Consider the following 26,003-nt stretch of genomic DNA (forward strand, 5'->3'; position numbering starts at 1 on the left):
GCAGAACATAAGTTACAAATCTGCATCTGTGGCTGGACAAAGATCAGAAATGGGCCTGAAGATTCAGCCTGGTATCATCAAAAGCCATTTTGACTGCATTGACTTGTATTTTGCAAAAACGGCGTGCCATTTTACGCCTACTGTCACAAGTAAAATCAACGCATGTTGGATATAAATGAAAGTCCAACATTAAGGTGGTGAAGGGTTTGGTTCCCAAGTGAAACAAAACAAAACAACAAAAATTACACATTAGTTTTTGTTTTTTATTTGTGCTACGTTACATAGCATTAGCTATTGTAACGTGAGAGTTCGATTTGTGGTGGTTGGAACGCTCTTTAAGAGAAGAAACAACAGGATGGAGACGGATAACTTTCTTACGCATCACTTTACTCTTCTCCACACTTCATCAGCTTCATAACAACAACACTTCCTTTTTCAGCCTCTCACGTGACTGAACTAACCAATGAGAAGCTAGCAGGAGTTAGACTGAAGTAAATGCAAGGAAAACACAAAGGTAGATTCAGCTTAATATACTAGCTGATTTACAGATTCAAATTTAACGATTTAAACATATAAATATGTAAATACCAACTGTGTAATACAAAAATATGAATAGTTAATTGAGTAAACACTGTAAATACATTTTTAGTAAATTACATCAAATATATGAATTGACTTAATTTCCAACTTACACTATGTTAAAGTTTAAGTAGCTAGCTGTACTTTACTGCTGGTTAACCCTACAGCTGCTCAGATAGGGTTAACCTCCTTTGTGTTGCTTATGTCTATTCTGAACAGCGTGAAAGACATGCACAATAGAAATCAATGCATGAAAACGGCATGAAATGATGCCATTCCATGATATCATGTTTGAAAATTCATTAAGGCAAGAAAAAGTGCATGGTAGATAAAGGCAAGGGGCATCGCATTGACCATTACTTCCTAAGAGGTAGGTCAAATAAGTGGAATGTGGCCACTCGGTAGTTCCTACCAGAGGGGAGAAGGTAGAACAGGTTGTGTGATGGATCTGCAGTGATGTTTCCTGCCCGCCTCCTGACTCTGGACAAGTCTTGAATGGAGGGCAGGTTGGATTCTCTCTGAAGTCCTGACTGCCTGTTGTAGTCTGTTCCTGCCCTGTTAAGTTATTACACAGTTTAGAGTATATATTTTTACTGGCCATTTCAACACAATCAATATTTAAGTATGCAAACCAATAAAAATCATTATACACTTGTTCCTTGTATGTCCTTTTATTTTGGTCCTAAGCACATTCCTTTTAATGCCTGATCAGAAAACTATTTTGTTTTAAATCCAGGTCTAAAGCACCATGGCCTCCGTCTTTATTACTTTAGTGCAGTAAATGTTATTTAGTTCCCCATATCAAATTCACTTCAACTTTAATTATTATTCTTTGGGAGGGACAACAGTTGTTAGAAACAACAATTTAGATAAAATAGAAGTATTTTTTTTTAATTAAAACTCTAGTTTCCATTTTTGTGGTTCATCTTTTACTTCCCTTTCCTTGCCACCCCAGTTTTTATTACTTATTTGTACACCTAAAATCTTAATGTCATTTCTATCCTGAACTTTAATAGCAGGTCATCTGTCATTCCTTCCAAACCAGACTCCTTCTGTTTTGTTGTGGTTTAATTTTGGTTCTTGATTATGACAGTAACATCATCAGGATATGCCAAAACAACCACACATTACTAGTTCTGGTGCCACTCAACCTGTCACCATCCTTGATTCTCTTCAATAATGAATATTCATCACAAAATTATAAAGGGCATCTGATAAAAGCCAACTGTGTTTGACGCTCTTAAGTTAGATTTTTTTTCTGTTAAAATGTCATTCATATTGACCTGAACTGTTGATTGAGCATGTAACAACTTAACTACCTCAATAACATCATGCTCAAACGAATAAGCTTCTAACACCTCCTGAGATTAATTAAAGGCTTTCTTTTGGTATAGACAACAATCTTCCCTTGATAACAAATGCCTTTTATTTTTTTAAAGCATTTTTTCAAGGTATTATTTAGTCTGTCATTACTATTTTTGCAACCATGTTATAGTCAAAACTCAATAGGAAGTCCATCAGGACTGGTGATTTACCTTTATTTAATTCTAGGATTGCATTAAGGTTAAAAAACAAGATCAGCGATACTCAACATCCTTCAACATCTGCCGGACAATGCTGAGGATGTGTTATGAGTCTGTGGTGGCCAGTGCCATTCTGTTTGTTGTTGTATGCTTGGGTAGCAGGTGGTTGTGGGGATGGAGCTGGACAAGTCAGTGGTTTCATAGAGAAGGATGCTGTCCAAGCTAAGTGCCATCTTGGACAAAGCCTTCCACCCACGTCATGACGTGCTGGTCAAACACAGGAGTATTTTCAGTGCAAGACTCGTCCCTCCTAAATGCACCACAAAGCGCCACAGAAAGCCATTCCTGCCTGTGACCATCAAACTCTTTAACTCCTCCCTCATAGTGTCAGACAGCCTAATTCTTTAGTCATTAGTGGTCCTAGAAAGTGCAATACTTGACTGATGTGCAATATTCTCTGCAATACTCAACTAATGTGAAATATTCTCTGCAATATTCGACTATTGTCCAATATTCTGGTTTTATTATGTCCCAATACGATCATTTTTAAGGATTTAAATCCATTCCAGCTCTCAACATTATCAGTAGCCTACTCATTATTACTATTCATTACATTTCTGTCGCAAAGCCTACTGTAGAGTACTGTACATATTTCCTAACTCTTATTTCTGTTATTTTCTATTTTCTATTCTTATTTATTTCTATTTCTTTAATGTGTTGTTTAGCAATGTGAGCAGCTGTAACACAACAGTATCCCCTCGGGGATCGATAAAGAACTTCTGATTCTGAAAAGCAGTGAAAAATATGAAGATAGGCTACAACAAACAAGAGCTTGCACTGTGTAGAGACAAGAGAGACTAGCTCTTATGACACAGAATAAACAAATCCAACAAAGAGCATGACAACACAATGTTAGGCCAGGAGTAAGACAGTCTCCTGAAGTTGTTGCTCTAGTAGTTAGGCTGTTTTTAATGTGATGTAGGCTAAGTGGTGAAGGAGCCATATTGTGTAATACCTTGGAAACGACACAGTTTACTGTATTTAACCATGTTTTCACAGTTTAGTAAATTGTGCTTTTTCACAATTTAGCATTCCTACACCACCAGTATTGTGACAGAAATTTTGACAAACCAAACAATCAAGCGATTAATGAAGAAAACAATCAGCAGATTAAATCATAATGAAAATAATCATTAGTTGCAGTCTGACACAAAATAGTTCAAAAAAAGCTCCACCTCAACAACTACAGCAGTACAATCCTGCCTTTACATTATGGCATGAGTAAAGATCTAATGATATAAAATATAATAGTATAGCACAGGGTACTCTTACTTGTATCAGAGTATTTTACAGTGTGGTATTAGTACTTTTACTTGGATCTAGGATCTGAAACAAACTTCTTAGTCCAGCATAATAGATCAGTTTCCCCCTACATGTCATCCCGCAGACAGCAGTCTCTGTCTTCCCCTGCAGGCCAAAACAGGCCACTGTGCTCTGTCAAATACACAGTTTAAAATTCACAATACTACCGCAATATTTGACCTGGTGCTACTGACACTACTGTCACTAGTATATTACTCTAGTATTACTGCAACTACTACTTCTACAACTACCACCAATACTTTTACTACCTCTACCTATTATAACTATCATGACTTCTCTCACTAATGCAACTACTAACTGCTGCTAATACTAGTATCAGCTCTACTACTTTTACTACAATTGTACTCATACATCAAACAATTTCAGTCAATTTTATTTAAAGTGCAGTACTGTGCAGAATGGTCCCAATACACTTTACAATTAAAAAGAATGCATTGGACAAACATACAGCAAACAAATAAATTAATACAATTTAAAAGGATATTAAAACATCAGTGTTATAAGGATGCTAAAATGGCGATGGACCAGACTACATTCTAGGTTGGGCTAATAGGTATATAGGGCAAAAAACATACATACAGCAAGAAAATAAAAATGACAAAAGTCAAGATAAAGCAACCACATTTAAAAACATAAATTAAAAGGAAGTTAAAAGGAAGTTAAAAGGTGTTGGATCTGACACGAGTTCTAGGGTAGGATGTAGTGACGTAAATACGGGTAGGTTTTCAATCTTGATTTAAAGATATCCACTGAGCGTGCTTATTTAACATGTAACTGAAGGCCATTCCAGAGATAAGGAGCACTGTAGCGAATGCTCTGAAGTCAGCTTATGCAAATGAAGGAATAACCAGGACACCAGCATCGAGAAAGCGAAGAGGGCGTGCCGGTGTATATGGTGTAATTAGCTCAGACAGGTAAGATGGTGCAAGTCTATGCAAAGCCTTATACGTTAAAAGAAGAACCTTAAAATCAGCTCCAGCTTGCACTAGTAACCTGTGAAGAGAGGCCAGAATGGGTTATATGTTCAAGGATAGCTGCAACATTCTGAACAAGCTGAAGACTTTAGCACAACCAGGAAGAACAGAGACACTACAATAATCCAGTCTGGAAGATACAAATGTGTGGATTACGACAGTGGCGTAATTATCGACGGTGCAATGCACCAGGGCTCAACTGATTACAGGGGCCCATGAGGGAAAGCTACAATTGCCACGTGGCTCGTGATCATATGCCCTCATCCATTCATTCATACTGTGTTGGCATAATAAGTTGCTGTGCCATTCTTGATATTAGTTCTGTGGTTCTTGACATACTGTACCAGCTATGTTGTGTTGATTAGCTACTGAAGGCTGGATAAAGCTATTTTGGTTACTTGACAGTCGGAGACAGCAGGTTTGAGTCGAGGGCAGGTTGTAAGGCTGCTGTCGATGGTGCTGATCAAAGGCTGCAGGTTTGCAATTGCGTGGAGTCACTGTGTGTCTGTATGCCCATCTGTAGGCCTACTCAAACTGATTTTTAGGGTGAAAAATATTTGCACTGGGCCAATAACAATTATGTTACACAACTGCTTCAGTGTCATGCAATGATAGAAGAGGTCGGATTATGGCAATGTTCCTTAGGTGAAAAAATGCTTTTGGTAAAAGCCTTGATATGCGACTGGAATGTCAGACAAGAATCAAAAATCCCTCTAAGGTTTTGATAGTTGAGCTTTCAGCCGTCAGTGTTGACACTCAAATTCTTGTACAGATGCTCGTGTTTGGCTGGTCCAACAACTAATAGCTCCTTTTTAGCAGCATTTAGCAGCAAAATGTTCATATCCATCCACTTTTTTGAAAGATATGTTTCTAAATTTAGGAGTCGGGAAAGGTCATTTGGCTTCACGGGTCCATATAGCTGTGCATCGTCAGTGTAGAAATGAAAATTAACAACAAGAAGTCCTCCAACCTAAACAACATAGGTCGTTTTAAACATTACCACCATTTCTTACTGCTACTATCACCAATACTTTTACTAGTCTACTATCACTACTTCTACAACATTGCTATTACTACTATTACTACCACTACTTCTTAAACTTTTACTACCAGCACTGAAATGTCACTACCTCTTTTTTTTATGTATTTCTACTACTACTGCTATTACCACTATAACTGCTTTTATTACTACTACTGTAACATTACTTACTACTACTACTACTTTCACTACACCTTATAGAAATAGATACATACAGTACTACAAACTGTACTCTTCGACTAGCGATACTAAAATTATTGTTATCTACTTAATATTACTACTTCTGCTGTTGCTAGTACTACCACCACTACAGCCACCACAACTTGTACTGCTACTACAACAACTAAAATTACTACTACTACTACTATCAATACTTTTACTATTATTTTCACTATCAAATACACAGTTTAAAATACACAGTACTACTGCAATATTTGACCTGGTGCTACTGACATTTCTGTCACTAGTATATTACTCTACTATTACTGTACTACCTTGAGGACTTACACTATAACTACTATAGTCTACACTACATTACCACTTCCACTGCTATAACTTATACTGCTTGTATTACTACAAGTACTTCTGCCACTATTAGGCAACTTAGTCTACTAACCAAGTAGTACGTTTTAAACATCTAACGTTACTACTACCATCAACACTTTTACCTCTACTATCTGAAGTAAAAGTTTGTCAATATTATTACTTCTACTGTTGCATGTTCTACTACATACTACAACTGCTACTACAACTACAACCTCTACTGATATTACACCCATTATTTGTGGTGCTACTGCTGTACTACTACTCCATCAGCTACTACTTCTGGTATTACACCCTCAATTGATTGTACTACAGCTGGTACTAGCCAACACTAAAACCATTATTGCGTCTACTGTTACAACCACTAAAACGAGTATTACTCCACTAACACTACTTCTTCTACTCGGTTGCTGCTATTGCTGGTACTACTATATAATATACTATTACCAACATTTATGTAGCCGTCTTACCAGAACAGTACATCTTTATGGTTTCTACTGTACTAAACTGAATGTATCTGCCGGGTTTAAGCGCGAGTATGGGCGCGTGCGCACGGGTTCACGCGTGTCCCTGCCCTTGTGCTATGATCCGGCGCGTGGACAGAGACACACACTGCATCCCTCTCTTTCACACACACGCACACACAGAAAGAGAGAGAGAGAGAGAGAGAGAGAGAGAGAGAGAGAGGAGGCGGAAACCTCCATCTGCCCTGCTCGGTGACCGACCCGTCATCCTCGGGTACGGGGAAGAAACGGACCATCTCCTCACCGTTTAATTTTTCTCCACACCGTGAATGAGGAAACTGAGGGAGAAACCCGAGAGGAGAATGTGACAAAAGAAGGAGAAAAGGAAGGGAGTTTAACGTGGAAGAAATGTATAGTCTATATATAGGCTATGCCCCGAACTGCACCACCACCGCCACCGACGCCACCTGCCCTCCTGGTACCGGTAAGTCACGGAGGAAAGATGAGCTAGGAGCTATTTGTCAGTCCCGGGGCGGGTTAGTGCTAGCAATGGCCGGTTATCGATGCTAACTGACCCATGAAAATGACTTTTGAGGTCTCGTGAGGTCGGGTTACCGTTCAGCCATGTTGCGGGAGAGCGAGAGGGACGGCGGAGAGGGGGGGGGGGGGGGGGGGAGTGCGGGGTAACGACTGGGCTCTTGACACCTGCCCTCGTTCCCGGTCACTGGAGGAGGGAAAAATACGTTAAAAATTTCTGAATTTGCGGGTAAGCGTCACTAAAGAGCCAACCGCCACCGCACGCCGGGAAATGACTTTCTGACTCGGTGTGTCGGGGAGTCTGAGTGTTGTTCAGCCATGTTGCAGGGGGAGGGAGAGATAACTAGCTAACGGTGGGGCTCCGGGGGTTTTGACACCGAGCGACACCGCGGGGAGCGGAGGGAGGGGGGGTTGTGGAGAAAACTGGTGCCCGGTCATTCACGCTCTCCTGTCGGATGCGGATGAGACGGCAGCAGCGGCGCCCCGTACCCGTGTCGCCTAGAGACGGAGGCAGGAGGCTGAACAAAACGGGGTCGACGAGGGTATCGAGTGAACCGGGGCGATGAACCGGCTGTGGTTAATATTATTTAATTTAAAAAATTAGATTTAATACATTTTAAAAATTTAATTAATAAAAAAAATTATGAAATATTTCGATTTTCCCATGAACAAATGGAGGCCAACAAATAAATTAACTATTTTTAATATGTTGATTTAATTTTTCTTTTTATATTTTTCACATTTTATTTTGTTGATCACTTATTTAAATTAATTAATTAGTAAATTCATTATTTATTTGTCCTAATGTAACAATATGAGGCTAAAATGTAAACATTTTTGGATGCTCTACATATTTATTTAATTTAATTTTAGTTTTATATTCTATAAACTCAACCTGCTTAATATGGGAAATATTTGTTTCATATTTTTTTTACTTTTTTTCTTTATAAATATTTTTTTAAATATACAGTACATTTAAAATACAATAGCAGAAATAGAATATTAAATTACCAATACTTTATTTGTTGCCTTTTGATGAGGTGGCTGTGCTTTTTCCTATTCAACAATAATGTCATAATATAATTTTTACCCTTTAAATTATATACATTTTAGGATGGTTTATGTGTTACGTAGTCTTTTTTTGTATTTCGGTGGCAGTGCAAGAAGTGATCACGAATAACAGCTGGTGGCAGGTGGAAGTGGTTATTGATGATTATTGATCATAATTGATGATTGTTTGTATGGTGAAGGTCAGGTCAGGAGACAACACAGTAGGGTCTGTTACCATGACGATAACAGGACTGATTTATCCCCTTATTATTGGGCCATATCCATTCAATAATTTATTAATTCACAGATTCACTTTGTTCATTTTCCTTTTCTTCTTCTTCTCCTTCCTTCATCTCTCCCTCTGTCTCCATCCTCTTCTGTCCCAATGCCCTTCGTCCTTTGCTGTTTCTGTCTCTTTTTCTCTCTCTTCCTCCCTCAATCCATCTTCTTTCCTCCCTCTCCTCCTCGTTCACCTCCTTTCCCTCCATCCGTCTCTTTCTCTCTCTTTCAGGTCAATGAGAGGCAGCAACAGCTCAGTCTGAACAGCAGATCCTCCCTCGTGCTCTCTCTCTCTCTCTCCAGTTTCTCCTTTACCTCGATCTCCCCTTTTTTTTCTCTCTATCATGCTCTCCTCACTTCCATATGTTAAAAAACAGTCGTCTTATTTTAGCAACACTGCCTTCCTCCTCCTCTTCTTCCTCCTCTTCCTTCTCTCTTGCCCTCCTCTCTTCTGAGTTTTGACTCCCTCTCCTTTCACACACACACACACACACACACACACTGGAAAATGAAGCGTGGGTCGAGTGTGTTGCAGCCTCCCTCTGATGCAGCCAAACGACACACACACCCTGCAAACACACACACAAAGACAAACACCAGTGATGGCGCTCGCTCGCTGAATGTGCCCGACACACACGCTGAACACACACCGGATGCACACGCCACAGGTTCGAGTCCCTTCCCAGCAGCCACCTCTCTCTTCAGCCCTGATGTCAGCACCAAGATGGCGTCCGACCTCCTCATCCGGCTGTCAGGTAGCACAAACACACAGACACATTCATGAGCACATATTTGCTCCTACATACGTACATGTGCACATATAGCATACAGCATACAGTTCTGTAGTCAAGAATAGTCGATTAATGAAATAGTAAATTGACAGAAAATTTATCAATAACATATGTAATTGATTAACAGTTTATGTCAGTTATTAAGCAAAAATGTCAAGCAAAGTCATTCTTACAGACAGTATGTGATCATTTGCCTATTATTTGACATTCAAAGGACTAAACATTTAATTGATTAACCAAACCATTAATCAACGCATTCATTGATAATGAAAATAATTGTTAGTTTTCACAATATTGCCAAAAGTTTGTGGACAGCGACTGTTTTTTTTCTGGTTTGGGTGCCTTTGTTACAGTGAAGCCAAATCTTTATGTTATAGTATACAATGATATTTTAGGTAATAGTGTGCTTAGAACTTTGTGTCAACACTTTGTGTTTGTCCCATTCCTGTTTCAAAATTAAAATTCCCTGTTGGGCCCAGAGCCCTGACCTCAACCCCAACCGACACCTTTGGGGTAAACTTTAATGGCGACTGCGAGCCAGACCGTACACATCAAGTTTCCTAGTTGTAATTACTACTTGGATGTAGATGTGAATGCTATTTTTACTCTGCTATGAGATGAAATTCACCCAACATCATCACTAATGCTCATGTGGCTGAATGGGAGCAAATTCCTGAAGCCATTAGTGCCGCAATGAGCGATTAATGGGTTTGAGTCATTTTCAGCTTCTTGAATGTGAATATTTTTCTTTACTTCTCTATGACAGTAAACTGAAAGTCTTTGAGTTGTGGACAAAACAAGACATTCGAGGACGTAATCTTGGGCTTTGGGAAACACTGCTCAACATATTTCACATTTTTCTGACGTTTTATAGACCAAACAACTTAATCGACAGATTAGTTGACAATGAAAATAATTGTTGCAGCCTGGTTCAAACATCTGGTGGAAAACCTGAAAGCAGAAGAGCGGAGGTTTTAGTAGTGGATTAATGCTCATAGTTTTGTTCAACAATCACATATGGGAGTAATATTCAGGTGTCCATATACTTTTGGCCATGTAGTGTGCAAACCTGTGCTCTCATGGTGAGCTGAGTGCAGTTATCACGCTGTAATGTGAACTCTACTGTAATCTATTTACAGTTAACTTGAATCAAATCACACTCACACAGCTCGATTCCCACTCTCCCTCCCTCTCACTCTCTCTGGCTCCCTCTCTCTCTCTCTCTCTCTCTCTCTCTCTCTCTCTCTCTCTCATATCAGAGGCCACCCAGAAGGCCCAGGTGCTTCCTGGGAGGCAAGCGGAGGCGGAGCCGCAGAGACGTGAGGCCCTGCCGGAGGTACGCGGTGGGCAGCAGGACGAGCCCGGCCTGGCTCTCTCACCGGACGGCCCCGGGGCGAGTCCTGAGCCTCCGTGCCTGTCACACACACCTGATGGCACAGCTGCCACGGACACACTGGCTTCAGACATGCTGAGGAAGCTGGCAGGTACAGCTGGGTGTTTATGTAACGCTGTAGGTGACACCAGTGGTCAGTTTATCGTGAATGAAATCGTGCTGGTTAACAAGCTGTATTTAAAGGTACAATATGTAACTTTTCCATGTTAAAATGTCTGATAACAACCAGATCTATGTTATATATTTTGTTGAGCTGTGTACTTCAACATTATTCCAAATGTTAAAGTACAATTTTCAAACCCAGAGAAATATGTCATTTTAATCACAGTAACGGTGCGTTTCATTTGGTTACCTGTCAGTAGCGTCATTTCCGGGAGAAGCTGAGAGCATTGGGGTAAAAACAACCACTCCCTACTTTATGACGTCTTCATGATGTCTTTCCTTATTGTGTTGGTGTGAGGGACCTCTAGCAAAAATTACATACAGTGCATTTAAATCAATATTAGTGATGTTGGTTAGTGTGTTTAATTATACACCTTTACTGTGAGAAGAATTTGTAATACAGTTTATCCCCTTAATAATTCTGGTTGTATTGGGCTATTGTAAGCAATGTTGCAAATCATTGAGCAGGATTTCTTTATGGCACTATCTGATATGTATATAACTTTTCATCCAAGTGATAAAGTGCCTTGATTTGCTGGTTATCCATAAACAGTTTCTGAGCTGATTTTCCATTTTCCAAATTTACATCACAAAATAAAATTGCATACCATAAAGAAGGATTTTATTTATAACACCATCTACAATGCTGTGTTGAAATTAGTTTTTATTACGGTTACTCTGCTATATTCAGATGTAATAAAATAGTTATTATTGTGTAAGAATACAAAAATTAGACACCACAATGTTGTGACCTTCCATCTAGGGCTGCAACTGACAATTAGTTAAATTAATGATTGATCTGTTGATTATTTGTCTCAGTAATTTAACGGCCCATCACAAGTTCTCAGAGCTCAAGGTAATGTCTTCAAATATCTTAATTTGTCCACCTAACAGGCCAAAACCAAAAGAAGACTCTATACTTTAAACTTTAAATTGCATTGTGAATTGAGTATTAATTATATATTACATCTCTGACAGCAGGTGAATAAACACACTGACAGATTTTCCACCAATCACAGAACGCCAGGAGGTGAACAGCCATGTGGTGAAGGTCAAAGAAGAAGAAGAGCCAATGGAGGTCGACACATTGGTTGTCTCTGACCTTGTCCATAATCGACCAGTCACAAAAGAGATAACCCCACCTTCCCCTAAGGTGGCGAGCCGGCATCTCTTCAGCATAAAAACAGAACACCAGGGTCTCAGTGGCAACAAGATGGCAGAGCAGTTGCACCTCGGAGCCAAAATGGCAGACCAGTGTCTCCACAGCCTTAAAATAGAAGACAGATTTTATACTGGAGGCTGCCAGCCTGGCTCTAAGACAGCGGACAGCGTTGTCTCTGGGGCCAACAACTTTCAGTTCAGAGTGAAAATGGAGGATCATGGCGCCACCGCAACCAAGATGGCGGACCAGCTTCTCTTTAGAGCAAATATTGCAGAGCAGCCTGTCTCTGCTGCCAAGATGAGCAACAAGATTCTCTCTGGAGTCAAGATGGAGGACCAGTTTCCTGCAGGAGCTAAGCTCGAAAAACCCCTTCTCTTAGGGACCAAAAAGGAGAACTGGCTTCTCCCTGGAGCCAAGATGGCAGACCACGTTTTCTCAGGAGTGAAGACAGAAGAGCAGCTCTTCTTTGGAGCCAAGATGGAAGATCAGTTCACCTCTGGAGCCAAGATGGCCGACCAGTGCCTCAGAGCCGTGCTGTGGCAGGACATGTCCGTGAACCTAGCGTCCACGCTGCTGCACCAGCTGTCAGGTAACACACAAACACATCTTCTCACGCTCCTGATTCACTTTCACTGATTCAGATTCAGTTTTTTGCCAAAACACAGTGTGGAGGACATGTGAGACAGGAGGGTGATTTGCTGGCAGGGTGGAGAGGATTTCCCCCTCTCTGGTCTCTGTCCAGGAGAAGGAAAATGATTCCCTAATGGATTTATACTTCTTCTTCAAACTTCAGTAAGCACAATACAACAACTTGCCGCAGCACAAAGACGCCTTTTACTGACAGTGTTTATATAGTGATAGTCAGGGCTTAAAGCAAGAAATTTTTCTGTGCCTCAAATGTGTTCGGGGGGTTTACGAAAGATGGAGGATAGCGGGCAAGAGCGTAACTTTGTATTGAAAACTGACGGGGACATAGGGACTCAGATTAGGGTTCTGACATACACTTAGCTCACGAAACATGAAGAAACACAATTCTGGGTTCACAAGAAAAAGACAAGAAGATAATTGTACACTGGTTTGATAAAACATGTGTAAATATATGAAGGGGGGTCTTGATTTTGATTTTGAGCATTAAACAGTTCATTTCCTGCATTTTGGTAACATTTTCTGCCACCATCTATAATCAGTGCTTGAAGTGGAAAATATAGGTGCTGGGCAATATGGCTGAAAATGTTACCACAATAAAACATTTCACATCATTCAATATTGATTATTCTTAGGAAAATGTCAAATCATTATAAGGCAGATTTTTGCTCCCGAGTGAAAGCTGAAGAAACCAGATAGTTAATTGTGGTTTTAAACTATTTTTATGGTCAGAACAAACACTTAATTTTTTACTAGGCCTATTTAAAATGATATTTGATTGAGCACATCCTCTCGCTCATCCCCCTCTCTCTCCCTCATGAACACCGCTGCACAAATCTGTCCCACACAACGCTGTGGGACGCCTAGCTTAAAAAAAGTTATTAGCAAGCACGTAATTAAGGAGCTAATAAGGAAAGCTAAGTTAACGTTAGAATACAGCTGGGTTGTCGAGGTTAGCACGTTGTTTCTATCTGGTGCCACAGTTACACTGTCATTCTCTGGGAAACACTGGGATCACTTAACAAATCTGAGGTAAAACGTGCAAAACTTAAATTATGGTCAAGTAAATTTCAACTAAGTAATATTTTTTCAGTCCCTTTTCCTCAACAAGGTAAAGTGCTGATTTGTGCGTGATTCAAATGAATTAAATCAAACACATAAACATTTGTTATATTGTTATTGAGGAAAATTATGTTGCAATAATTATTATTATTGTTGTTTTATTGCCCAGCCCTGCTGGTACTCCCCGTTCACATGGGAGCTCACGGCTGCATGAAAGGCACCGAGCTTCCACCTGCTCCGTCTCCGCCGACAGAGATTAGCAAACAGGCGAGAATGGGAACAGATGAGCGCCACATAGAGCCCACCGGTGCGCAAGAAAAGTCCCGGGACGACTAAAATGTAGAAGTAACTTACTGGTGGCCCACTTCAAGCACTGCATATTATCAATTATGGAGTACGGCTTCACTTATCTGTGAAGCCGTACTCCATAATACTCCAACGGCGGATTACATTCCGACAAAAATGGCAAATTGTTACGTTAGCAAAGGTCCAGACGATCCAATCCAGTAAAATATTTAGTCCAAAAAGCATTATTATGTCAATGAATACACATCGACTGCTATTGCGTCGCTTTATATTAGCCTAACTACAGCTAGGATGTAAACAAAAAACACGTCTACACCACATGTTGACCTTGTGAGTGACACCTTAATTGACCCAATAGAAACTTCTATGCCCTGTCCACGGCCTACAATAACCAATGAGTGTCCACGTCGCCAGGAAGTGCCAGTCCCATTTCTTTCGGGCGCTTCACACACACCTAATACGAGACAGTTAAAGAATATGCAAGAATATTTTCCAGACATATTTATATATTGTCGAATACAAAAACGCCTTTAAGCCCTGGATAGTGACAGTCTGAGAGATTGAAACTACCCTCATGACCACATTTATAGACTACAATTCATAATATTCCTTTGAAAGAACAGTCATCAAAGCTGTTAAATTATAATATTACAATTTTCAAGTGCGTCTTAAAACTAGGGCTGCAGCAAACTAGCGATTATTTTCTAATCGACAAGTTGTTTGATCCATAAAATGTCAGACAGTTGGTGAAAAATGTTGATCAGTGTTTCCCAAAGCCCAAGATGGAAGTCCTCTAACATCTTGTTTTGTCTACAACCCAAAGAGATTCAGGTTACTGCCATAGAGGATAAAAAACAGTATATATAGTATAATATTTAAGAAGCTTCATATTAACTTCACAAAAACGTTTGCATGTAAGGAGGACTGTAGATTTTGTGTACAGTGTTCACGTGGGCACCTGACTGTTGTTTTAAGACACACTTGAAAAATGTGAACATTTCCTTTTAAGTGGCATCCTGGTCTACGGGTTTAAGACACCGACCCTATAATCACGTTTCTGGTTTGAGTCTGACACGGGACCTTTTGTCATTCTATGTTCATAATAATAATGATGATAATAATAATAATGATAATAATATTTATTTATATAGTAGTTATCAAAAGCAGAGATTAATAAGTGCTTTACAAGGCTAAAAAAAATATGCATTCAATCTATTTCATATATAAATAAACCACCTGCGTACACACATGAAGACAAATTAAGGCAAGATGAATAAGGTTAATAAAAATGCTTAAAAGAGGTTTTAAAAAGAACTTCGGCAGCAATTCAAAAGAAGATGTAGCTCCTCTCACTTCCTGTTCACCTATCAAGTCACAAAAAGAACCTGTTTAAGTTATTTATTCGTTTTAGTATCATGTTCATGTTTTAAAATAAATAAAATGTTGCTTTTGTTTCTGATACAGATCCAGTTTTTAATAACACAATAAATACACATGAATGAGTTTGTGTTTGATGGATCTGAATGAACTCTGATCTGTGTTTCTGCAGAGAGGGTCAGTAAATCCAACAGTCGGCTGGGGGAGAGGACGACTCCGCCCATCAGAAGCAGGTAACATCACACTTCACAGCATCAGTCGATGATCCCACGTGGACACTTTGACCTCTGGCCTGCTATGTTTTGACTATACGTGTGCACGACTGTGTGTGTGTGTGTGTGTGTGTGTGTGTGTTACCCTTGCTGTAGTCCTGTTTTGAAGGTGAATGTGGACTCTTCATCGCTTCTGAGCTCCCAGGATCCTCCACATGGTAATATACTGCACACACACAGACACACAGACACACACAGATACAGTAGGTGGTGTGAGTAGCTGCATTAGACACCATCACGGTGCTTAGATAAAAATACAGAGCTCGTGTGTGAGAAACAAGCTGTTTTGCTCGAGGAGGCGTAGATCTTTGAGTGTTGATCGCTGTCTCATGGGAGTGTTTTTGTAATCACGTACTGAGTCAAGGTTGTGCTCATCGTTGATGCGTTCGCTTGCCAATCACAGTGTTATAGGCATTAATGAGAAATGACACTGTCAGTCAGAGTGGAAGGATTAAAGCACGTTTCCACCAAAGCTCTGATCTAATTGAAATTACAGTGAGTAGCAGGGCATGATGTCACAGACGAGAACAGCCTTTTTAAAACAGGATTAATCTACGATCAACTATCCATCATTCAGATTAATTATCACTTTCATTTTGGGGTAGTGTGACGCCCAGTGGTGGAAAGTAACAAAGTACATTGGCCCAAAGTGCTGCATATAAGTACAATTTTGAGGTTTTTGCACTTTTCCATTTTCTGCTACTTGAGACTTTCACTTCTCGACATTTTTGTTTTTTTCAATGGCAGATATTTAGGGAGCAAACCAAAACAAAGAGAAGTCATGTGTAATTCTGTTATCCCTAGAGTATACATTCAAATATACATGTTATCTCAAAGTAATGTGTTGTTTTAGATGGAAGCTTTATTAATGAGTGAAAGAGAAACACAGATTGGGTTCTGCTGAAGATTTCATAACGGACGAGTGGGGTACAGTTTGTCAGAAGTGACGTCATTCAGCTGCGTTATTCTCTACAGTATAACAATATATATTTAATGCTAGCCAGTAATGGTTTTAGATTAGATCTGCTGTCATTTAGGGAATGAGTCCTTACTCCAAGTGAGAGAGTTCAAGTAGCTCGCGGTCTTGTTTGTGACTGAGGGGACAATGGAGCGGAGATTGGCCAGAGAATCGGAGCAGTGGGGGCGGTTTTGCATTTGCTCTGCTGCGCCATTGTGATAAAAATAGAAATTTCGTGGCTGCTAAGGTCATGAAGGCTGGGTCATGTCAGAAAAAACTAGATCGCGGGTACAAGCACCCAAAATGGGTTTCCCCAGGAAGGTGGCTGGCGTCTCCCTTAGAGATAGGGTGAGAAGCCGAGTCGTCTGTGAGGAACTCAGAACTCAACTGGATCCTTTCGACTTCTTTGTGTCAAAGGGATCCACTTGAGGTGGTTCGAGAATCTAGCAAGGATGCCCCCTGGGCACGTCCAGCTGGGAGGAGGGCTCGGTGAAGACCCAGGACTCAGTGGAGAGATTATATCTCCACACTGGCCCGGGAACGCCTTGGGATCCCCCAATCAGAGCTGGTTAATGTGGCTCGGGAAAGGGAGGTTTAGGGTTCCCTGAGCTGTTGCCCCTGCGATCGGCTGAGGATGGATGGATGGTTAGTTGTCATTTAGGAAACGATTATGGTGACTGAGGATGTTTCGGACTCCAAATTAACTTTTTACACCACCTTCCCAAAACTCTCAAGGTCACACTGACAAGGCTGCCTGCAGAGACATTTTTTGTTTGTCGGCCTTGTGAGTGATGATTATCTCAAAATGCCAGATAATAGGCCTGATTTATTGGTCTATCATATCAATACTGTACTTTTTACTGCACTACATTTATTTGATATATTTTGTTACGTTGCAGATTCAGATTAATAATACAAAATGTAGTCAATAAATAAAAATGATGATGTATGTAAGTAAGTTTTTTATTTATAAGGTCTTTTTAACAGGAACAAGCAAGCTCAGGCAGAGCAGCAGAGGAGGGACACAGTACAATATGGATAACCTTGATGATGCAAATGATGAAATTATTAGTGATGATGTCTTACTGTAGGGTTCTTACGTCACATGCAATATTTGGTGTTCAGATAGAAAAACCTTGTGGTGCAGTCAGAACGGATTTCGTATAGGGGTCGACTGATATGTTTTTTTTCCGGGCCGATCCCGATACCGATTATTAGTAACCAATTAGCTCGATGAACGATATTTGGAAGCGACATTTGCTGAAAATTTTTTAATCTTGGTGTGAAAAACAATACAAACTCCAACACAAATCTTTGTTAAAAATAACAATTAATTACTGTTAAAAATAACAGTTAATTGTCATGTTTAATCTTTATAAATAGTAAATTAAATGAATTGATGAGATGGACTTAACTATGAGTGATAAATTATCATAAACTTTGACTTTACTGGCTGCCATTTATATTGTATTTATTTTATATTGTTAGGATTTTATTGATACTATTTATTTGATCTGTACTCTTATAGGATTTTCATTATGAAATAAATGCCTTTAAAAAATATGTTATTTAAAAAAGAATAGATTCAGAACAGTAATCAAATTTAATATTTTATTATAACTGTTTTCAGAGCAGCAAAGTCACCATATAGTCACTGGAAACAAATGGAACATGTTAAATAAACTATATTCCTGACATCAAAATACAGTTTAGTTTGAAGACGGCAGTCCTCCTCCTCCCTCTGCTGCTGCTGTAGAGAGGACCTGGTTTCTCTCAACAAGCAGCTGAGTTTACAAGGAAAAATTTTAAGGTACGTAGCATCTCAGCTGAACAGGCTACAGACAGAGAGATTTCGTCTTACCTTGTTTATGACAAACTAGATATTAGCCGAGATAGCACATGTGTAAAACCAAAACACAGCTGCGGTGGATGAGACAGAGCAGATTAAATATCGCTCTGTGCACGTTCCTGCTTGTCGTACTGATGCAGTATCAGCCTTTTACTAGTACTGCTGGTTTTGCTGCACTTACTTACAATAACGGGGGTAGTTATGGTCAACTTGTGTAATATACACTGATCTCTGCTTACTTCACCCCGCATGTGTATGCGGAGCTCTGTTGAGAGAGGAGGGGAGGGGCTGCAGCATGATGGCTCGTTCTATTGGCTGCTTCCACACACTAGTCAGTGTTGATAGGCTATTGCTCGTGACTTGTAACCAATCAGCTAGTTCTGTGGTGAGTACAGACAGAGAGAGGCGGCTGTATCACAGCCAATTTTTTTATTAATTAATTATTTCGCCTATCTGTTTTTAAAATGACCTATGCAGATTATTGGAAGAATGCTGAATATCAGCGCCGATAATCGGCCAGACCGATTATTGGCCGACCCCTAATTTTGTCTACCAATCAATTTTGAACTGAATTTAAACGGAGGTTATTAGTCGTGAACTGACTAACCTCCAGAGTTCAAACAGATTTAACTGTGACATGTGAAATTGCGAGGCTCTTCAGTGTTCAGCGTGTGTGAGAGAGGGCGTGGGACTGACCTCTCATTCAGGAAATATTGATTTTTTATGATCTTGCTTTATGACTGCATGCCAAAAATATTCCAAGCAGCAAGCAGAGAAGAAGAGGCTCCGCGAGGCTGCAGTGAGTCCTAGACAGTGACCCAGGTTAACAAAAAGTAACCGCAGTTCATGTTTACATCCCTACCTACGCTGTTTCCTGTTCCCCTTCTGCTTTTCTACACACCGGTACATTTCACCTGGCGAAATCCAGCATGACTGTTAGCTACAGGAAGCACAAGTGGCTGCATTAGTTTGCAGGCTCTGGTGAGACATAATAATAATTTGAAGGTTTATTAGACACCAGAAGGCTGCGCGAGCAGTTTAATAATCCTCTGACGCATGATTTTACAACTGAAAATTATTATTCTTTAAACGATCGCTAGGTAAACAGAAATATATCTGTGAGGATTCTCCGTTTATCCAGGTCACAGTGATCCAAGGAGGGTTAAATCAAGGGCATCTGGACTTGGTTCGATTAATCAAGTCCAGATGCCCTTGATTTAACCCTCCTTGGATAGTAGAAATATGATGTTCACGGTACAAAGTACCATGACTGTGAGCTTACTTACGCATTTTATTGCCTTGCTGGATGACGTTGCCAAATATTGAGCCAAAATCTTTGGTCGGAGCCCTAAGCGTGTCCTCTGCTCAGACAGAGGAGGTCATCTGAGCTCATTATATTATTTGGAAATAATTATCACCCTCTGTATAACTCTGATTCCACTTTCTTCCTTTAGGTAGCTGCCACAGGCTGCCTCAAAAACATTTTCATACCCGCTGCACTGACATCACTAAATGAGCACTTTTGGGGCGTTTAGTTTGCCTGCAGTGTTTTTAATGCAGCCTTATTGTTATTATTATTACTTTTTAATGATTGTCTTTCAGTGTCTGTGTTATGGATGTGTGCAGCCACCAGATTGCCCTTTGGGTTTATAATAAAGGTAGTCTGACTAAACACACACACTCGCAGCAGACAGTCACAGAGAAGTTTACCAATAATAACTTCCGGGGGTACACATCATTAGTAGACTTTGGAGTGCACATTAAAAAAAATAAAGAAAGATGTGGCAACGGAAGATTTATTTCATGAACAACTCTCTTTCTTTTTTTTTATTCTCACAGAAACCCAAAGCAGCCTCAGCAGAGATCAAACCACAGGTTGCTCTTACTTCTACAGGTAACACAAACACACACGTTTGTACCACTATGCTTATGAGGACCGTACTGGATTCCCTGGTCTCTGACCCAAACCATAACCCTAAAATCATCAAACAGGCCTTTGAAGAAGTGACGACTGTCTGAGTTCTTCATTCTTTCTAAACTTCTCTCAGTATTTTGAAATCAGGAATATTATTTTACTCACATTTTAGATTTGTTATTGTTGAGTTTATATAGTGACTTTGCTGGAGCTGCTCTAAAAAAACATATTATTTAAAATCTAAATAAATTCTAACCCTGTCAAAATAGCGAGTATAAAGAACAGGCCAATAAGAGTGTGGATAAGGTAAAGACACAGTGCTAATGATAACCCCCTACAGCTGTTTAACACATGTTATTTTGTGATTTTTTTTTTTTTTATGGCACACAAAAATGTAGGGATTATTTTCATTGTTGATTAATCTGTCACTTATTTTCACGTAGGGCTGGGCAATGTGGCCAAAAGTGTTATCTATAAAATAAAATAAAAATGATAATATTATTTGATTTGATGATTGATAAATATCTCGATAAATGTCAAATCAGTATTTCTTTTAAGTTTAAAGGCTCCTGAGTGAACTGTGGTTTAAACTCTTCTTGCTTCCCAAATCTGAGGTAGAACATTCAAAATAAAGAGAGTAAAAACCTTTTTTCAACAAATATGCATGAGTAAAATCAAGTCAAATCTTTTTTCAGTCCCTTTTCCTCAACAACAGAAATATCTGTTCTGATTAGTTTGTGATTCAAATGAGTTAAATGAAACATTTTTTGATTATTGTTATATTGTTGTTGTGGAAAATGATATTGCGATAATGATCATTATTGTTTTATTTTCCAGCTGTAGTTTCTCGATTAATCGATTAGTTGTTTTTTTCAATAAAATGTCAGAAAATGCTGAAAAATGTTGATCAGTGAAAATCCCAAGATGACGTCCTCAAATGTCCACAACTCAAAGATATTCACTTTACCGTCATAGCGGAGTAACGAAACCAAAATATATTCACAATTAAGAAACTGGAATCAGAGAAACTTTTCAAGGACTTTTTTTACTTAAAAATTACACAAATCAACTAGTCAATTATCTTTATTGTCATTGTATAAAATAAACAACAGCAAAGCATCTCCATTGGGTTACATGTGTCACATATACATAGAATAAAGTGTTAAAAATAAGATTATGATAGAATAATAGTTATTAAACATAGATAGATCCTAAAAAGATGGTTGACTCTTATTTACACTAAAAATAATAAGATAGTTTCACACAGTTATCAATACTAAATCCTGTCAAATTATTCAGGTGCAAAGTAGCACATGCTGTAAATATAAAGGTGTTAGTTTTATCAAAATCATTGCAGCTCTACAAAAATGTGAAGGGTGCTCACTTTCTTCAATTGTTTCACTTTTTTTCTTGTTAATGTCTGAGTGAAAAACTTTTTAATATTGTAATGATAATTGTATAAACTTATGTTAAAATGTAAAGCTAACATCAAATTCCCCCAGACCCCACGACCACGCGCTCCCCCCACAGCACGCACCACGCCATCCTCTGCTTTTTTGTCCTTAGCCAATCACATGCCTGCTAGATATATGACGTGCTGTTGAAAAGCCTGGATTTTCAGTCAATTGTGTTTTATTTTATTTGTTTTTACTAAGCAGTAAAAGATGGAAGTAGTAGCAGTTGTACACAACATCTCTGTCGATCAAATATCTTCTGCTGCAACACCTAATAACCTGCCTCTCCACCTCCAGGTGTCATGTGTGCGGTTTTGAGACGGACAGGCGTGCCCTTTTCCACAGTCACATGACAGAACACCGCCAATGGGAGCACGGCTCCTTCTCGCTGCACTGCAGCGTGTGCGACCACTCGACCAATCAGGAGGCAGAGATGAGGGCTCACGCCAGCACGCACTTGAATGGGAACACGGGAGCCAGCGGAGATGTGAGGTGGGCTCACTTTAAATGTTTTTCAACATAAACAAATATTTTTGATAGCGATCTCTTCAGTTCAGTTCTTAAAAAGCTGTAACCAACATGCATTAAATTATGTATTGAGTGCTGTGACTTTTAGCACCACTGAAAAATTAAGATTTCTAAGGAAAATAAAATTAGAAATATAAAATAAAATTTTCAGAAAAAGACAAAATCTTGTAAAAAAGTTGTAATCTTTAGAAAAAAAACATCTAATATTTATGCACAGTGAATATTTAGTTATAATACTGTTTTTGATCAATGTTTGACTTAAATCTCAAAAAATTATGACTGTTTTACTTTTGAATTGTTGACTCTTGAATTAATAATGAAAAGGTATTTTTTCTCTAAAATACTACTTTAATTTCATAACATTAAAAAAAAAGATTTAAATCTCATGATCTCAGATTTAACTAACAAGTACTCATTTTACAATAAAAAAAGAACAACTATGTAACTCATCTTTTGGTATTTCTGTTCTGAGTTTCTTGCCATGTAGCTGCAGACAGACATACGGATAGTGATGTGTCTACATGAGCTAAAATCATGCCATGCGGATATATTTCACTCAGACTCTTGGCTTCAAATAAATGTTTATAAATGAAAACGCTGACTGTCTAATACTTCTGTCTATGTACATGTTTTTATTTCCCACTTGCAGACATTTGGTAATGTCTGTTTCCCATGCCAATAAAGCCCCATTAACATGAATTTAACTGAGAAAACAAAATGTTTTATAAGATTTAACGCTTCTTCCAGGGATTTCTTGCCATGGCACATTTGTTTTAATTTTTACCAGCAGTGTGTAACTCCTCATCACGCTGTGGAACAATACTTTTCACAGCACACATTGTAACGTGTCGTATTGTGTTTACTGCTAACACAAACAATGGCCCCATCCCATTCAAGTGTCCCTGTAAGTCATGACAGTGTGACAGTAAGTAGGCTTGGGTATCGAGAACCGGTTTTAAACTGGAACTTTTACCACATTTCCAAGAACCGTGGATTTGATTCGAATCTGCTTTGGTTCCTAACTTTTTTCATATTTGAGTCGCGCTCCCGATTGAACTGCAGTGAGCATTTTACAATCCATACAAGTTACACGTATCTGCCAGGACCTGCTGCGCCGACCTAACATCCTTAAAAAGAGAACGACACAGCAAAATGCAACACCTGCAGTAAGGATGTTTGGTGCGAGGGAGGAATGCTGCTCCAATATGAACGAAGGATTTACCTCAACACAGCGTGAAGGAACGCACCACGTTCATTAAGTCGCGCTATCTCAGCTACATTGATGCTACAGAAACAGCTAACGCTAACAGTAGCAACGTCCCACACTCAGATACAAAACACAGATGAGCTGACGTTCTCCGTTTATACTGACGGGAAACAAATGAAGTCAACAGATTATTCCAATATTTTTTTTTTAGATACGAGTCCCCAGAGACGCCCCTAAAACAGAAACTGCTTTCACTTTAGCCATGAAGAGGAAGATGAGCAGAGAGGAAGAGGATGAATGTCACCGAGCGCTGACAAGATCTGTGGTGAATCAGAACCGAGATTCGATAAGGACCATTTTCAATAAGTAGAATCAGAATCGCTGAAATTGAAACAATGTGACAGCAGTGAGTGGCGGTCGCATCAGTCAAAGTTACTGAAAACGTGTGTGTGTGTGTTTGATTGTCTTTAAATGAACAAATAATTAAATCATCTGCATACATCCTGGCATATCAGTCTCTCCAGGATTTCGAAATGTCACAATCGCAACTATTAAATTCAACAAATCTCTGTGAATTGAGTTGGAGCACGGCTTGCATTTTTGACCAGTCACCACAACTTTTCCACAAGTTTGACCTATCATCACCATTTCCCAAAATATGTTGCCATACGTCAGTTTGTCACTTGTCACAGACGTGTGATATCAGCGTCTCACATTTGCCAACAAAAAAAAGTACTGTGAAAAACAATATCCAGATTCTTTACCAAAGCGATGCAACTGATGCAAAATGTGCAGTCGAACCAAGCGGGAAGCTTCCGGTCAGCGATCTGATGCGAACAACAAGTCCCATTTAACCTGCACTCTATTGAACGTCCAGCAGGGGGCGACTCTTCTGGTTGCAAAAAGAAGCTTGGCTCCGTTATATGATTTTATGGTCTCAATCACTAGTTTCACGTCTTCTTTAATACAACATAATGTTAATTTAGAAAATTATGGTCCTATTTACAGGAAAATAGACCATAAGGCAGAGTATGCTTCAGGGTAAGATTATCCATGATTGACAAGTCGTTACCATGGTGACCTGTCAATCAGGCTAGAGTGACTCGTACCCACGGCACTGTGTAAATTTAACCAGCGCCGTTGAAAAGCGTATTAGGAGTTGGCCGTTCATTTTCTCTGGTGAGTGTATTTACTTTTAAGACTAAATTGACAACTTTGTTAAAATGACAGTTAACGTGAATTACAGATGCACCTAGCTAAGCATGCTAGCTAGTTCCGCACACGGCCATTAGCGCCGCCGTCTCGTCCAAATATGGTCACGTCCGGTGCCACTGGTTGAAAAAAATTTACATGGCGGTGCCCTATCAGCCAAACTCGAGCCTTCAAAACAGCAGTCCACAAACCAACGGGTGACGTCACGATGACTACCTTCACTTCTTTTATGCAGTCAATGAATCGAAAATAAAAGAAACATGTCTATCGACAAACACTTTGCCACCACAAAACACGCAGAGAATGTCAGAAACACAAGGAGGACGTCAGACGAGACAAATCACTCTGACACAGGTTACTGCATCCTGGGCAATTGGAAGCGCTGAAATGATCAAAGTAAGCTGGTTTCAATGTGCAGGTTGGGGTTAGAACTGCAAGAGGAGTGTTTTTGTAGATCCTACTCCAACAGAGTTATACTTCTTCTGTGGTGAAACGATCCAGCTGATCAGATCACTTCAGCTTCAGGAGTCACTTTCTCACTGTTTCATTCAGCTTTTATTTGGATCAGAGCAGACCAATAATTTGAGATTATGAACTCAGTAGTTTGAACCAAAACAGCTATTTAGATTTGGTAAAAAACACGATTTAACAAGCTGCAGCTGTTATTTCAGTGTCAGGATCAAGTTTAATCAACCTTATTGGTTCGTTATTGGTAGTGTCCAAATCGATCGGGACCCAAACAGCCTGATCGGGACGTTTCTGTCGGAGAACATGTGGTCTTGGCCTGATTGAAGTCTGCAGGATCAGGCAGGTGTGTGTATTAACCCCTCTCTCCTCTCCTGACTCCCAGATGCCCCATCACCCCTCCTGCCGCCTCCACTGCCTCAAGCAGCGCTCCGTCAGTTGCTATGGCAACCCAGCCGGAGAACAGCGCCTCTGAGCACCGCTGCCGCATCTGCCAGAGTCGTTTCCAGGGCAACAGGAGCTGTTGGTTCACTTCCAGGGTCACCGCCAAGGCAACCAGTACCGGTGCGACCGGTGTGGCCACCTGACGCGGACAGCCAATAAGCTGGTAGAGCACGTGCGCGTGCACACAGGGGAGCGGCCGTTCACGTGCGACCTTTGCCCCTACAGCGCCAAGCGGAGGGACAGTCTGCGCCTCCACTGCAAGGTCAAACACCCAGGCGACGTGCACACGCACCGGTCGTACGTGCACGGAGACAATCAGCGTTCAAGCAAACACGTACAGCGGCTGCACACGCCGGCGAACACACACACTGCTGCACCCTCCTCCTCCTCTCTTCCTCCTCTTCACCCCTCACTCTCTGACCGGGCAGGG

General features: G+C 39.9%; 1 protein-coding gene across 1 annotated transcript; it reads left to right on the forward strand.

Annotated features, from left to right (window-relative positions):
- The first annotated feature begins 6,701 nt into the window (after positions 1–6,701).
- On the forward strand, positions 6,702–25,716 carry LOC119911945. The gene is made up of 9 exons (XM_038730918.1): positions 6,702–6,989; positions 8,604–9,126; positions 10,422–10,646; positions 11,737–12,468; positions 15,442–15,502; positions 15,638–15,699; positions 20,188–20,242; positions 22,015–22,209; positions 25,515–25,716. Exons 2-9 carry the CDS (start codon positions 8,880–8,882, stop codon positions 25,714–25,716), a joined length of 1,779 nt encoding a protein of 592 aa, XP_038586846.1. The 5' UTR covers positions 6,702–6,989; positions 8,604–8,879.
- Positions 25,717–26,003: the final 287 nt, after the last annotated feature.

This window comes from Micropterus salmoides, unplaced genomic scaffold (genome assembly GCF_014851395.1).
Source record: "Micropterus salmoides isolate LMB-PRFRI ecotype aquatic unplaced genomic scaffold, ASM1485139v1 Ms_hic_scaffold_2, whole genome shotgun sequence".
Lineage (NCBI taxonomy): Eukaryota > Metazoa > Chordata > Actinopteri > Centrarchiformes > Centrarchidae > Micropterus > Micropterus salmoides.

Coding starts and splice junctions, on each gene's coding strand:
- LOC119911945 (XM_038730918.1), top strand. CDS start 8,880: ATGAAGCGTGGGTCGAGTGTGTTGCAGCCTCCCTCTGATGCAGCCAAA. Junction 9,127..10,421: donor CCTCCTCATCCGGCTGTCAG/GTAGCACAAACA, acceptor CTCTCATATCAG/AGGCCACCCAGAAGGCCCAG. Junction 20,243..22,014: donor GGTTGCTCTTACTTCTACAG/GTAACACAAACA, acceptor CTCCACCTCCAG/GTGTCATGTGTGCGGTTTTG.